Source organism: Vidua macroura, chromosome 13 (genome assembly GCF_024509145.1).
Source record: "Vidua macroura isolate BioBank_ID:100142 chromosome 13, ASM2450914v1, whole genome shotgun sequence".
In the NCBI taxonomy this organism is placed as follows: Eukaryota; Metazoa; Chordata; class Aves; order Passeriformes; family Viduidae; genus Vidua; species Vidua macroura.
In genome coordinates, this window is record NC_071583.1 from 12,522,330 (window position 1) to 12,538,255 (window position 15,926).

General features: G+C 35.0%; 1 protein-coding gene across 1 annotated transcript in view; it reads left to right on the forward strand.

The window, feature by feature from the left end:
* Positions 1 to 15,926, forward strand: part of DNAH12 (dynein axonemal heavy chain 12) — a 58,279-nt gene that overhangs the window by 16,288 nt on the left and 26,065 nt on the right. Inside the window, exons 20-41 of the mRNA XM_053988944.1 lie at positions 322 to 516; positions 743 to 864; positions 984 to 1,266; positions 1,867 to 1,986; positions 2,376 to 2,532; positions 2,754 to 2,926; positions 4,235 to 4,387; positions 4,821 to 5,060; positions 5,518 to 5,763; positions 6,057 to 6,176; positions 6,883 to 6,992; positions 7,628 to 7,811; positions 8,578 to 8,718; positions 9,595 to 9,678; positions 9,762 to 9,950; positions 10,580 to 10,699; positions 11,481 to 11,669; positions 12,316 to 12,467; positions 13,172 to 13,310; positions 13,398 to 13,564; positions 14,610 to 14,865; positions 15,051 to 15,350. Coding sequence (XP_053844919.1) covers positions 322 to 516; positions 743 to 864; positions 984 to 1,266; positions 1,867 to 1,986; positions 2,376 to 2,532; positions 2,754 to 2,926; positions 4,235 to 4,387; positions 4,821 to 5,060; positions 5,518 to 5,763; positions 6,057 to 6,176; positions 6,883 to 6,992; positions 7,628 to 7,811; positions 8,578 to 8,718; positions 9,595 to 9,678; positions 9,762 to 9,950; positions 10,580 to 10,699; positions 11,481 to 11,669; positions 12,316 to 12,467; positions 13,172 to 13,310; positions 13,398 to 13,564; positions 14,610 to 14,865; positions 15,051 to 15,350 — 3,840 coding nt within the window. The remainder of the gene's footprint in view (positions 1 to 321; positions 517 to 742; positions 865 to 983; positions 1,267 to 1,866; positions 1,987 to 2,375; positions 2,533 to 2,753; positions 2,927 to 4,234; positions 4,388 to 4,820; positions 5,061 to 5,517; positions 5,764 to 6,056; positions 6,177 to 6,882; positions 6,993 to 7,627; positions 7,812 to 8,577; positions 8,719 to 9,594; positions 9,679 to 9,761; positions 9,951 to 10,579; positions 10,700 to 11,480; positions 11,670 to 12,315; positions 12,468 to 13,171; positions 13,311 to 13,397; positions 13,565 to 14,609; positions 14,866 to 15,050; positions 15,351 to 15,926) is intronic.

A 15,926-nucleotide genomic window follows, 5' to 3' on the forward strand; every position in this document is an offset into this window, starting at 1 on the left:
TGAAATAGAATTTATCACTGGTAGCCTCCTGGCTATTGCTTAACAGTTAAGTTGTTGAAAGTTCATAGCACTTTGATAAATGATAAATGCATTTTGGAAAATTAATTTCCAAGTAAGTAAAAATTTCTGATCTCCTTTGGCCATCTGTATATGTGGAAGAACTTGTACTCCTAAATATTTTTCTTTCATTTTGTTTATTTGTAGATTTTTTTTTTCTTTTTGGAAGCTGGAATACCACAATGTCTACTTTTCCTGAATTTGTTGTCTCTAACATTATTTGCTTGGAAGTGTCAAGTAAACATTCTTTAAACATTTATTAAGGAATGGGAAAGCCGCTTGATTCAAATTCAGGAGAATATTGATGACTGGCTGAAAGTGCAGGCACAGTGGCTGTATTTAGAACCCATCTTTTCTTCTGAGGATATTATGCAACAGATGCCAGAAGAGGGACGGCAGTTTCAGACTGTGGATAGACTGTGGAGAGAGATTATGCAGTTTTGTGCCGAAGACCCAAAGGTAAGGGGAATATCCTTTACTGACAGGAAGGAATAGCTTCTCTTGCCTTTTTTTTTGGTGGGGGAGGGGGAGGTGATGCTTTGTTTTCAGAATATATACAGTGAACTACGATTTCAGTTCCCTAGGCTTTCTAGAAACAAAGTTATATTATTCCTTATTTGATTAATTTCTACTGTTTGAAATACTTCATTTATAGCTGACAGTTTGCACATATTTGTTATTACAGGTTCTTGCTGCTACTTCCTTGCCAGGATTAACAGAAAAGCTTCAGACCTCTAATGAACTTCTTGACAAAATCATGAAAGGGCTTAATGCTTACCTTGAAAGAAAACGTCTCTTCTTTCCCCGGTATGATGATCTTTGGTTATTTAAAACCCACAGATTCTGAATGGGACCATTTGTTGTGAATAAGATCAGTCTTAAAAATAGCTTGATAATGCAGTTGTATTTTTTTTTCTATTTTTTAGCTTCTTTTTCTTGTCTAATGATGAAATGTTGGAGATCCTATCAGAGACTAAGGATCCTCTTAGAGTTCAGCCTCACTTGAAGAAGTGTTTTGAAGGCATTGCTAAGCTGGACTTCCTTCGCAATTTGGATATTAAAGGAATGTGTAGTTCTGAAGGCGAGCGTGTGCAACTGGTCTCAAAAATTTCTACTTCTGAAGCTCGAGGTGCAGTGGAGAAGTGGTTAATTCAAGTAGAAGATGTTATGCTGAAGACTGTACGTGATGTAATTGCCAGATCAAGAATGGTATGGAGTTTGTGATAATTTAAGAACTGTCGCACTTTGTGCTGTGGCTGTCTCTTGGCTTTCTAAAATTCTTCCTCAAACAGCAGTTGATGAAGTTATGTGCCAGGACCAAGTTAACATGACATGTATTTAATAGGCCAGTGATACACATTAGAGTTTAGTTTGAATAAGACAGAAGTAGTTTTCCTATAACACTGGATATAAATTCTTCTAAAAGCTTCACAGCAGTACAATTTTACAGGATATATCATCCGATGTAATGGTTCAGGTTTCTTATGAATTAGAAATAGAACACTTGTAATATGCTTGCTGTCTCCTAAAAGATAATCATTAGACAGAAAATATTTCTTTGTATGAAGTTAACAAGTTGTGAATATTTCTGTAATATGGAAAGATAATTTTAAGAATATTTAAAATTATTGGGTAAAAAATTGTGAACCTAAGGGGAAAGAGCATTTAAAGCTCCATTTGGACATTGCAAATAGGAAAATAGTATTCTTCAGCAAGGAATATTAATAGGATTACATTATAAGCTTCTGTATTACATTGTGATATATATTCCCAGACACTATGTTTGTATGATGTATGTAACTCTTTCAGGCTTACCTAGAGACTGAGAGAAAGCGCTGGGTTCTGGAGTGGCCTGGCCAAGTAGTGTTGTGTGTATCTCAAATGTACTGGACAAGTGAGGTACATGAAGTTCTTCACGATGGACCCAAGGTACTGTGTAATGCATAATTAAAAAAAAAAATCTTTCTTTGTGTTTCATTTCAGCTGATGTATCAGTTAATCAAACAGTTTTTTACAATTAAAATAAAATTTGAAAAAATGTGACCATGTGTTTTTGACATACATGAATTTATGTACAGTGATTTATACCTTTCATTCAAGTACTTAAATATTCTTATTTAGAGCAATCATAGTTTAAAATGTAGCTTTGCAACATAAATGCATAACTGTGGATAAGGGAGAAGTTGAGGCAAACCCATGACAATATAAAACAGTAGCTTAATAACTAACCTCTGTTAAGATATCTAGTCGACATGAAGAAGTCTGGAACACTTGAAACTGTGATAAAACCAGTTTCAAACTTACCTTTTGTCTCCTAGGGTTTAAAGGGTTATTATGATACGCTTCAGCTTCAACTTAATGATATTGTAGAGCTGGTGAGAGGAAAACTGTCAAAGCAAACAAGGACTACACTGGGTGCCTTGGTTACTCTTGACGTTCATGCTAGAGATGTCATCAAGGAAATGATTGGAAGTGGTAATTATATTTGAAGACATTTTTCTTTACACATAGTTAATTAAAAATTGTTAACCAATCAGATTTTACTGCCTAAAACAGTACAGTACTAAGATGAGTTTGTGAGTATTTGGCTACAAGCATCAACGTTAATAATTTCAAAGCTGTTTTAAATTTAACTGTAGTAGAAAATCCAGCTATCTACAGCATCTTTTATGATTGCTGTCAACTCTGTTTGTCAGGTGTGCAGAGTGAAACAGACTTTCAGTGGCTTGCACAGCTGCGCTATTATTGGCAGAATGAGAACGTTCGTGTGTGCATCATTAACTGCAATGTGAAATATGCCTACGAATACCTTGGAAACTCCCCACGCCTGGTGATCACTCCTCTCACAGACAGGTGTTACCGCACCCTGGTATGGGCTTCCTCCTGGGATACTGCAAATTGTATTTACTGTGCTCTAGTACTGCTTACCGTTCAGTGCAGCCATCCTTTTAAGGCTTAGGGTTATTGTCAGATTCTGCCATTACTGCTAGAATGAGGTTTGTAATTTTTACAGAATATTAAACATGAAAATCGCTCATAACAATAAATCTGGACAGCCCACCAACCTAACTGAAACATTAGTGTGTTCTTCTGTTGTGATTGTGCTTTTTTAAAACACACAGGAAAAAAAGACAATATTTGATTACTGTAAAGATTATGAGAACGCAAAGTGCTCTTCTGATGTTCTGTGGCTGCTAAATTAAATGGAGAAGGATTCACTTATGATCACACTGTTCCTAAGACTAGTACAAGTTTGGCAACTTTTTAGTATCCCTGCTCTTGGCAGAGGTGTTTATTATTGTACTGGTTTATCCTCAGCTGACCTGACAATTGGAAGTTACCAGTGTCATCTCAGATACAGCTTTTCTTGTTATCAGTTACTGCAGTCTCTTTGCTGGAGTATGATTTCAAGTTTTGCTAGGCATCCATGATGTTGCTGTAGTTGATGCTTGTTATCTGTTTCTCAAAACATCAAGGGATGGTGTGAGAGCGTGGTGCAGTTGGTAGTCTGTTTTGGTTTTAGGCTCACAAGCCTTGAATCAGAGCACAGCAGGTGGAAGCGTGGCATTCTGGCAAATAGAAGTCTTGTCCTTTGCCCACCAAGGTCTTAATAAAGTATTCCCAGAACTTGTCAGTCAATACAGATGTGGCCCTGTAGCTGTGGATTGGACTGTTTGTTTAAAGTCTGCAACTTTTTTGTTTTCTGTCAGATTTCCTCCTATTTCAATGGAATATAGGAGAGAATATGGAATGGTTAATGGAAGGCACGTACATCAAAGGGGGATGGTGTGGGAAAGAAAAAGAAAAGAGGAAAAAATATATTAAAGGACAGATGGAGAGAAAAGAGTAGCAACAAGCAACTGCAACAAATTTAACTTGGAAGGTGTATCTAAACAAGAACTGAAAGATTGGGTATAATAAAGTCTGAGTAACCAATCATAGTCATGATGATAATAAAACTAAACCCTCTGTTAGGATCAAAATTAAATTCTCTTGCCTATTTTTCCCAGCTGTAAGTGCATTTCAGATTCCTTTTAATTAGGAAAACCATACTTTTTATGTTAGATAAAATAAGTGTATGAAACTATTAAGCGCAATTTAATTTTACTATTTTCATTAGAAGAATTTCATATGAATGAAGTACAAATAATTTCCATAAACTATTTCTGTGCTTTAGATTGGAGCCTTTTATTTAAACCTTGGTGGTGCCCCAGAGGGTCCAGCAGGAACAGGTAAAACGGAGACCACCAAAGATTTGGCTAAAGCTCTCGCTGTTCAGTGTGTTGTCTTTAACTGCTCTGATGGCCTTGATTACCTGGCAATGGGAAAGGTAAAGAGAAAATAAATATCTATTGTATTTTATTTTTAGCATGAAAATTTTAGGGTCCCTGTTTTGCAGACACAAATAAATGGAGCACCTGTGGTCAGTCTGCTGCCCTAGGATGCTATATGCCGTTCTCTACATGTTTCATTTTCTGTGCTTTATGAAAGCCTATTAAATTGCTAACTAAAATATGAAACAAAAAAGAGTTCATGGGATTGGTATCTTCTGATTTAGCTTGCTTTAGAGTCAAAAACTTTGTTCTTCAGTATATCACTGATCTGTGATCTAAACAGGTTTAAGCATTATTATTGTAATTGTATTTTTTAAATCTAATTAAACTTCCAACATCGTAGTTGGATATATTCTTAGTTAGTATATTCTTAGTTTCTTTTGAATCTTTTCTATTAGCAATATTATTGGTTTCTTTCTTCATTTGCAGTTTTTCAAGGGTTTGGCTTCATCAGGTGCCTGGGCATGTTTTGATGAATTCAATCGCATTGAACTGGAAGTGCTGTCTGTAGTGGCACAGCAGATCCTTTGCATCCAAAGAGCCATTCAGATGAAGCTAGAAACATTTAATTTTGAAGGAACTGAGCTAAAGCTTAATGCCAACTGTTTTATAGCAATTACTATGAATCCAGGTTATGCAGGACGTTCTGAACTTCCAGATAATCTGAAGGTAAAATAATAAGATAGATGCATCTGTGACCTTTGTGATGATTGTTTTGTACAGGTGAGCTGTTTCCATGAGGAGGCTTTGCTAACTGAAAGCAGAGACAGTGCAGCATGTGGAGCACACCAACTGCAGATTGCTGAAAGAAAGAAAGTGCATTCTCTCACCTGCCATGGACCACATTTTCCTTCCTTTCTGCTGGATGTATCTGTGCAAGGGGCAAATTGCATTCTTGAGACAGTGCTGAGGGAAAAGAGCTGGGGGACACAGTGTCTTTTCTTAATGTACTGCATTGTACATTAAGATGGATATTGGTGGTAGCTCAGGTTAACTTCCTGGGGAGTCTTAAGCTGCAAATATTGATAATACAGTTTTATGGTGGGATGAATACTGTAAAAATTCTGAATTACTTTCCATTCCTAAATTAATTACTTGAAGATATTTCTTTGGGTATGTATTCCAGGTTCTTTTCCGAACGGTAGCCATGATGGTTCCAAACTATGCTCTGATAGCAGAGATTTCCCTCTATTCATATGGATTTTTGAATGCTAAGTCACTGTCAGTGAAGATAGTCATGACCTACAGGCTTTGTTCAGAACAGCTTTCCTCTCAGTATCACTATGACTATGGCATGCGGGCAGTCAAAGCTGTGCTGGTGGCTGCAGGGAATCTAAAGTTAAAATTTCCCACAGAAGATGAAGATATATTGGTGAGTTCCTCTGGGAATATTTGTTTAAGGAATTTCATAGATACATGCAGTTCTGAGTTCTGAAGGCTTATCTTGTCTCATCACTGATCCATGTTTTATAGTTTGTGAAATTAAGATAATAAAATACGTGCTGCATTTTCCTGGGCTGTTCTGATGATTGCATAGTTGGGCTTCTTATCGAAGGCCCCATTTAATTAATTCATCTTTGTTACATACTAGGTTATTTTAATTGCTGAACACTTTATGCTCTGTCTCTTAATAAGAACGACAAAATGCATATTTGTTTCTTCTAGCTTCTTAGATCAATTAAAGATGTGAATGAGCCCAAATTTTTGTCACATGATATACCTCTGTTCATGGGTATAACCAGTGATTTATTTCCTGGAATCAAGCTTCCTGAGGCAGACTACAATGTAAGTACCCTTCTAATTTTTCCTTGGTCATGATCATTGTTGATTGTTCTGTGGTGATTTGCTTTGTAATCAGGTGCAATTAATGCAGTGAGATATTTCAAGATGAGCAAAATTGCTGAATTTTGCAATGAAGCTTTGTAGCAAAGGGAATTCTTTCATCTGTGCTGAATATAATCCACATCTGAGTTCCCTTACATTCAGAAGGGTTGTGCATTACAGTTTGGGAATTGATCTGCGCATTTACCAAGTTTTAGGCTTTCTGATTTCTTTCCTAATTGTTGGACATAAGTAAGTGAGATAAAGGTTTGTGCTTGTATTTTATTTTTAGCAACACTTGAAGCAATCTTTGTAGGAGAATGGTTGGCAAGGATGAGTATGTTGGAAAAACCAAATTTGATTGACTTTTAAGTTTTCAGTAAATACTACAATCTTGAAGAAAGTGTATGGTTCTGAAGCACACTGCTGGTTTCCTGAGGGCGATATGCCTTCTCTTCAAGATAAAAATTGTAGTTAAATCCTGTTCTAGCACATTAAGTACAGAAGTGGGAATTTTTTCCTCCCAGAATTTTGCTATATTTTGACTAATATTGTTTCAGTTATTAATTAATTTGAAACCCTTTCTGATGAACATAAACTCTTCTATTGTCATGCAGTACAGTAATTTAAATTGTAGCAGGAATAAGATTATGATTTGTTTGGATTTTAGGATTTTCTGGAATGTGCCAATGAATGTTGCACTCGACATAATGTCCAACCTGTACAAACTTTTATGCAGAAAATTATACAGACATATGAAATGATGATTGTTAGACATGGGTAAGGTTCTCATCACTGCACTATATTTTGTAATTCTGACTTACACTGTAGCAGTTATTTATTTGAAGTTATTGAAGGTTTTGAGGGTGGCATAATATTCCTCTTTGTTCCAATCAGCTTTGGAACAGCTGATTACCGATACTGCCTTTGCATGTCCCAAAATTCTTGTGGATGTATGTCTGAGGAATTGTACTCTTCCTGATATCAGAAGCACTTGCACATGTATAATGATTTTAGGTGCTGATATAAGTATGGTGAAAACTTAGGATGTAAAAGCTTATTTGTATTAAAGTATTAGTTGTCAGATCTGTGCCATTTTATTCCTAGCTTTTATTACAGAATAGCAACTGGAGGAAATATATACAATATGACATGAGGTATATGATGGTTAATATTCAGCTCATTAATTAATCTTCTCTGTAAGATTGTGCAATCATATTTGTATGTGCAAATAAACCAGGTTTGTGGAAAAGATGTTTTTTATATTCAAAGAAAATTTACTTGCTTCACTTTTTGAAAATTAGGTGAAAATTAGCTTTAAGCTTATGTTTGATACTGTTGGCCTTCATGTGATCTGTGAAAGTCTAAATTGCAAGACAAATTTATTAATAGTAGGATTTTTTTCTATCTAACAGCTTCATGCTGGTGGGGGAGTCATTTTCTGGGAAGACCAAAGTTCTACATGTGTTGGCAGATACGCTGTCTCTTATGAAAAAGCGTGGTTATGGTGAAGAAGAAAAAGTCATTTATAGAACTGTAAATCCAAAATCAATCACCATGGGCCAGCTTTTTGGGCAGTTTGATCTGATATCCCATGAGGTAATGCCTATTTAAAGAGTAATATTTTCTGCATATTATGTTTCTGTTATTATGGACAGTAAACTCTTCAATTCATAATTTTATGTTTTTAAACATGGATGAGAATACAATTGTAAATTTTACTTTAACTAATACTTTTGTGGCCTGTTTTTAATTAGGATATAAAAAATGCAGTATGTATGTATGCAGTTATATAGGTTTAAATATGAAAAAAAAAAAAAGCAATACCATTTTGAAGGTCATCATCCTCTTATAGTTGTATCCATGCTAGGAAATCATATCAAATATAATTGATATTATGTTTTTCTGTCTATGTTTTGTTATTACATTTTTCTGTCAGTTCTTAACTTGTATAATCAAAGTAATGCAAAAACTTTCTAGAAAAATCTATGAACTCATGGGTTCCCAAGTGTGAAACTTAGGTTTGGAGGAGGAACAATATAAAGCAGTAAATGTGAAATAGTGACTCTGGAGAGAATTAGGGTGATTCTGGAGAGAAACAGGTGCAAGTCAGGGCAGAAGCATTTCTAGGTTTCAGTAAATTGAATTACTGGTCCTTTTTTTTACAGTATATTTTCAATTGGAAAAAAAAAAAATATTTCAAATTTGCTGTTGTTTTAAGACTCTTGGTGAAACTCCAAAGTCAGGTGCTGCTCTCTGCAGCCCAAGAGGAGACCAGTTAAAAGTGAGGGACAATGGAAAGCAAAGGGAAGGGTTTCTGTGGCTCAGGTTGAGCTGTGTTCTTTGTCTCACTCCCCATTGCCAGTGGACAGACGGGGTTGTCGCTACGACCTTCAGGGAATTCGCGTTGTCCGAGAGCCCCGAGCGCAAATGGGTCATCTTCGACGGCCCCATCGATACTCTGTGGATAGAGAGCATGAACACGGTTCTGGATGACAACAAAAAGGTATCTGTCAGTGAAAAAAATGCCTGAAGAAAATTATGTGACATTTTGAAAATATTCTTCTACATATAAAATCACAAATACAAACTGCAGTGCCTGACTTTTGAAAAAAGCAAGTGCAAGATGGTGCTGGTGACAAGTCATGAGCCTTTTCTTTTTGTGGTTTTTGATGGGGTTTTTTTTGTTTGTGTTGGAATCATAATCACAATATCAGTTCATTGCTGAAAGACATGTAGTATTTCCTTAATGCCATAATGTAATTTTCTAACACAAATAATTGAAATTTAAATGTCAGAAATTACAGTTACGTATTATAAATCCCATTATTTCTAAGCCTGCATAAGCTTAGACACTTATATTTCAAGACAATCCCAAGACACAAAGGGTTGCATTTTCAAAATAATGGCTTCTGAAGTCAAAATTGTAACACCACTTTTGTAAATGGGCCCTAAGAATCCTGAAGGAAATATAAAAATTAGACACAATATTTGAACATGTAAACTCTATATGATAATGTATCAAAATACTCAAACTGGACTCTTACTTTAGTACAAAAGGGTAGTCTGTCTCCAGCTGAAATGCTTCAGTATTAGCAATAATAGCTGCAGATATCATTTGTCCTTTCTTTTTGTCATATGCAAGATTGATTGTAATGAGCCTATTGGTAGGTTACTGTGGAGTACTATGGTTTAAGTGAAGAATTTAGCTAAATCTTGGTAAGAATCTATTACTACAAGTGAATAAACATTTTATGTAGTTGACCTTACCTTTGATTTTACTTGGTTTTTTCAATTTTCATATAGAACTCCCCTGAGATAGGAAGTGTAATTTCATTCCAATTTTTTTTCTGATTTTGCATATTATTTTTTATCTTTCAAGCTTTGTTTGATGAGTGGGGAAGTCATACAAATGTCCCCTCAGATGTCTCTCATTTTTGAAACGATGGATCTTTCCCAGGCATCAGTAAGTTTTGTATTTAATGAAAATATAAAACAAAATTTAGTCTATTCAATGCGCAATAAAATGAGTTTACTGTTTTTCCTTAGCCTGCTACAGTCAGTCGTTGTGGCATGATTTATTTGGAACCTTCTCAGCTGGGCTGGAGGCCAATTGTTACCTCTTGGCTGAGTATACTGCCTGAACCTCTGAATTCAGAGGAACATCAAGATCTTCTGCAGGGACTTTTTGATTGGTTGGTACCACCAGCATTAAGAGTCCGTCAGAGACAGTGCAAGGTATTTTTTGTCATTTTTCCTGCAGTAGTTAGTGGCCATTTCCATTCTGTTACCCTTGGTAGCAGGTGACTGTTCTCTCATGACAAGCACTGCTGGAATGAATTTGTGGCTCTTGGGACCAGTGTGAAGAGTTAAAATGAAAATGTCAGGTAAGGCTTGAAACCTGATCATAGTTTTCATCTTCTTATTTTAAAAAGTAAGGTAAGTATTTAAAACACTGATTAAAAAGTCTTCCCAAGAGAATTTTGTACATTTTTTTTCTTTAAAGATGTCATGTTGCATAAGGAAGTACTTTTATAAGTTTTAGAGGAATGTGTAGCTCAGTGTGACAGTGCTCAGAATTTTGCTCATGTTTTGCTGTAGTTACTTCTGTGGGTTTTGTTTTGGTTTAGGATGTTTAATTGCAGTGTTCACATGGCAGCCATGAACATGGTTAACAAGCTAAAGGTGCTGGCATTTCAATGACTGAGGAGGCCAAATGATCTTTGGAGTAAAAGTCAGTGTAAACCTTGCCTTCTAGTGTGTGTTCAGAATTAGCTAGTAATCTAATTGTTTTAGTATTTTATCTCCAAAAGATAAATTAACTACAAGTATGTAAAGTATAACATCCAACCTTTTGAATCTCTTAGGAACTGGTACCCACAAGTGATATCAATGTCGTAGTAGCTCTCACACGGATTTTTGAAATGTTGATTTGTCCAGCTGTGCAAGAGGATCCCACCAACAAAAGCATCCGTGCCTGGATTATGGTTGGTTTTTTAACAGGGAGCGAAATGTGTATTTGTTTCTCTATATGCTGGTTTTCAAAATTTTCAAATTTTACTAATCCAAATAACTTTAATTTGTAAATAAGAGACATGTGAAACAATTCTACTACCTTGTTGCTCTCTCTCCCCACGCTCTGGAGGTACCCAGATGAGATGGAAGTTTTACAAGTGGCAAATATGATTAAAGATATTACTCTTTTTCCAATTAAATAGGATAGTGCTTTTATTAAATGTGCTTTTTGTAACCAAGAAGTTAGCTAAAGCAAGGAATCTTCTTTCTCTTAAAGGAAATAAATATTCGTGCAACACTGATTGGCTTGTTTGTTTGAGCAAAAATTTCTGTGTAAGAGGGTTTTCTGACAGTAATATTAGTTGGATCCTCTGTCTGACCTTATGTGATAATTCTTATGAAAAACTGAAGAAAAGGGAATGTGAAAGTAATTATTTAAAATTAAATGACAAAATTCCTAGATCCTGTTTGTCATTAGAACTCTTCTCAGGCTTTGTCACGTGACATACTGCTGTAGTCAGTGGCCTTTATTTTTTATTCTCTCTCTTTCTCTCTCTCTTTCTGTCCTTGAGTAAGATTATTTGTGTGCTCTGTCTACAGTCAGATTTCTAAATCTCTTTAGGCCAGGGATATTCAAGGGCAATTGCTAATGTTTCTCTGTTTAACTATATTTTTTAGAATTATGTTTGTTAATCAGACTGTTCAAGGTTCATGTAATGTGTCAACTTATGTGACAATATTTTGCCTTTGCAGGGTTGTTTTGCTTTTGCCATAATCTGGTCCATTGGTGGAACTTGTGATGGTGACAGCAGGACGATTTTTGATAATTTCTTGAGGGAAACTTTATCTGGGAAATCTGAAACAAATCCTGTGCCAGAGAATTTGGGAACGTGGGAGTGTCCCTTAGAAGAGAAAGGCTTGGTCTATGACTACGTGTATGAGGTAGGATTGGCTTCTGCATCCACTAAATAGATTCTTACCATCCTAATAGGAGGAAAATGCAACCAGGTGGGTATTTTAACTGTACAAAGCCTGTTGGATTTTGTAGAGTGTTGGTTGAATTAAATCCCACAGTACATTTTTCATTTCTTTTTCAAATACCAGTGTACTGACTAATTTTTTAATAAAATACTAAGATGTACGTTTCAGTTATGTTTGTAATACTGCCACTGCGTATTTCTTCTGTAACCCAAGCTCAGCTGCCAGATGCAAATCTGCTTTTTTTTAGAAGGAATAATGTGGACTGTTCAGAAGGAAAGCAGAATATTAAGCCCATAGATAGTTTGTTTTACAATTTTTGTTTATAGTGCCTATTAGACTGCTCTCTTTCGGTTTTTTCATGTGGTTTTCTATATGTGTGGGTTTTTTTTGTTTGTTTTCACTGAACAAAGTCTTAAGAAAACAAAGGAGTCTAAGTTAAGGTATGTACTTTAATTCTTTATTAGTGAGGTAAAGCAAACTAAATATGTGAACTTTTGAAACATTAAATATTCATTAATTTAATAAAATTCATTACTTTAATTTTTCAAAAGTGAAAACCCTTCATATGTATAACACCAATCTGTTCTACATCTATGTTTCTTCCTAGCTCAAAGGGAAAGTAGGTTGGGCTCACTGGAATGAATTTATTGAACAAATTAGTTACAGTGATAAAAATGTGAAGATTCAAGATATTATAGTCCCAACTATGGATACAGTTCGCTATACCTATTTGCTAGACCTGTTCATTACCCACGGAAAGTAAGTTGCTTCACTACAAATTTCTGCAATGAAATTTGATCAAAGGTAGAAATATCTCTTATTCTTTCGTTTGAGTTCATTGTTTCTATCAAACCCTCAGTTTATTTGGTTTTTTAAAACAGACATTTACTACAAACAAAAAAATCTGCCCAAAAGTCTGATTTTAGTTTTTTTGTGAAACCTTATTACAGTCTAACTTTAGTATTTGCAATCTGATTATGCTCTTAGGACAGCCCAAAAATTGTTGCACCCTCATTCTACTTTGGCAATTAAATACATATTTTAGGATTTCTTTCCTTGATTAATCCTATCAAAATCTGTTATATTCACCATGGTCAGATCATATAAGAGAATTAAATAAAAACTAGCCTCAGGTTCCAAGCCTGAAAGCTTTATGAAATTTGAATTAATGAAAGACCTATCAGAAGAAATTTCACCTGTGTGTTCATATACTCCAACACCAGAAGAATGAGGGAATGAAAAATGTTTATTTCTCCTCCCATTTTCTTGATGGTGGAAGCAAACTAAAATTGTGAGAGGGTTTAATGAATGCCTTAGAACACTTCAGTTTCTTCTTTAGGCAAGCAATATTTTTAGAGGTAGAAGAAGAAGGGCAAGTTTGTAAAACCTTTGACTTCTAGCTGCTTTTAGTTTACAACGTTTGGTTTCTGCAGTCTGTGTTCTTTATTTCTGTCTTTGTGAAGACCGCTGCTTCTAGTGGGACCAACAGGAACTGGGAAATCTGTGTATGTCAAGGACAAGTTAATGAACAACTTGGAAAAGGAGCGCTACTTCCCGTTCTTCATTAATTTTTCAGCTCGAACCAGTGCCAATCAGACTCAGGTTAGTAGAACAGATAACTTTGGTCTCAAGGAGATTGTGGACATGAATATATAATCTGTGTTCTGAGTGATCCTGTTTGCATTGCAGAACATTATTATGGCCAGGTTGGACAAGAGGCGCAAAGGAGTTTTTGGCCCTCCAATGGGAAAAAAGTGCATTATTTTTGTAGATGATATGAATATGCCAGCTTTGGAGAAGTATGGGGCACAGCCTCCTATAGAACTTTTAAGACAATTCTTTGACCATGGATTTTGGTAATTATTGAAAATACAGCTGAAAAATTTTTGTTGATGTATTTACTGTTACACTTATTTATTCCCTTGAATTTTATTTTCAAAACTTTTTGAAGTGGTTTGTAAATGTTAATGTAAATTTCATTTATATAAAAATACATTATTTATAGTTGAAGCTTGTATTTTACTCTCTAAGGACTTCTCAGGAAATGCATGCTCAAATTAAGTTTGAGTGTTTTAGAATGTTGTAGCTCTGAGCAGCAGAGTTAGTATATGTTAAATAAAATTATTCATTTACACCTTCATTATTTTAACTTTTTTTTCCAGTTCAGTTTCTTGTCCTTTTTCTTTCTCTTTCTCCCTAGATTGAGTTGGCAGGTTTTTGTACATATCTATATATATGCAGTTATATAAAACTTCTGATTTTATTTCTTATGGTTTCCCCTATTATCCATGTTTCTATTAGTCAATAAATAAAATCATAAAAAGTTTTTTTTTAAATTCACAGTGAAATCAGGTCTGATAATAGGCATTAAATAAGTTGAAAATCTTCCCTGCTTTTGAGGTTTTTGGCTTTGCTTATATTGGAAGATTAGAACATGTGTTTTCCTGAGTCTGGGTCATTCTACGATTCCAGGCACTTCTCAAATACAGCTGCTCTTGTGAGCAGCAGGCACTGCTCAGATATTTGTAGCTCTTGAATAGATATAATATACCTTGACATGTTACAGTTTTAATACTCAAAATTTTGTATCAGGTTTTATGGAACGGAATTTAAACAAATGGTCTTTCTTTTGGACCAGAAAATGATATAGTGAGATCAACTGGCACACAGATAAAGGACTATTTGGTTTTTTTTGGTTTTTTGGGAGGAGGGGTTGTTTGTTTTTAAAAAGATAAAATATATATAAATATATATTATATTGCATAATGCCTATTACGTTTATATGTATTTTTAAATGCTTTTTTTATGCATGCAGGGTGTGGTCTGTCATATAGATGCATCTAGGGTGTAATAAATGTGTTATATCTGTATTTAAGTGTCACATGGCATTTTATTTTGAAGGTATGATTTTAAGGACACCTCTAAAATCACCCTTGTTGACATCCAGTTGCTGGCTGCTATGGGGCCTCCAGGGGGTGGGAGGAATCCTGTCACCCCTCGGTTCCTGCGACACTTCAACATTTGCACCATCAACTCTTTCAGTGATGAAACAATGATCCGCATCTTCTCCACCGTAGTAGCTCTTTACCTAAGGATTAATGACTTTCCTCCTGACTTCTCCACAATTGGAAATCAAATTGTCACTGCCACTTTAGAGGTAAGAGGCAAATACCTTACTGGAGATTTCCTTCAATTTGTTCATTGAAGTTCCTTTGTCTCTACAAAGGAGTGAAAGATTTTTTTTTGAGAAATAACATTTTAGAAGGCATTTAGGAATTATGATAATAATACAGTCTGTGTTACCTTTTTGATTTTGTTGTTCTCTATTGCTGTTATCTGAAGGTGTATAAGAAAGCCATCAAAAATCTTTTGCCCACACCAGCCAAATCTCATTATACCTTCAACCTGCGTGACTTTTCACGGGTTATCCATGGCTGTTTGCTCATTAAGAAAAGTGCAGTTGAAAACAAACATGTGATGATCCGGCTCTTTGTGCATGAGGTGTTTCGTGTCTTCTATGACCGTCTGGTGGAAGATGATGACAGAACCTGGTTGTTCAATCTAGTGAAAGATATTGTGAAAGAACATTTCAAAGAAGCATTTGATAAAGTTTTTGCACACCTGAAGGAAGGAAAATCATCTGTGAGTATCATGTTTAACCTGGTGCAAAATAATTGCTTTTATTGCAAATTTAGGACACAAGAGTTAATCATAGGTGAAATTTTGATTCAAATGCACATGAAAGTTTGAGTTGAATTTGGCCAAATGTCTTCATAAGGAAAAAAAAAGTAGAAATTAAAATTGTTTGGGAGGGTTTAATTGTTGTACCTGAGCATTCTTTTCAAAAAAACATTACATTAAAAATGTGCTGCTTTTCCTTAAAAGAAATTTGTACATCTGCATCCTATGATTGTTATTAAATTTTAGTATCCAAAATGCTGTATAGTTGTGTTATATTTTATGCCTTGTCTTCATTTTTTGTTTGTTTGTTTGTTTTTTTAATGTCCTTTGTAGTTGCTTTCATGTATAGAAGAAATAACTTTGTGGTCTTAGTTGTCCATTTCATAATATAGATCTGTATGAGTTTGGTGTAATCTGAAGGTCATGATTATGAGACTGTTAATGGCTATTTGAGCCAATTTTTTCCAAGAACAAATTAAGAATAAGTGTATAGCTCAATGCAGGAAGCATAATTTTGAGGGGGGTGTTGTCTGTGAG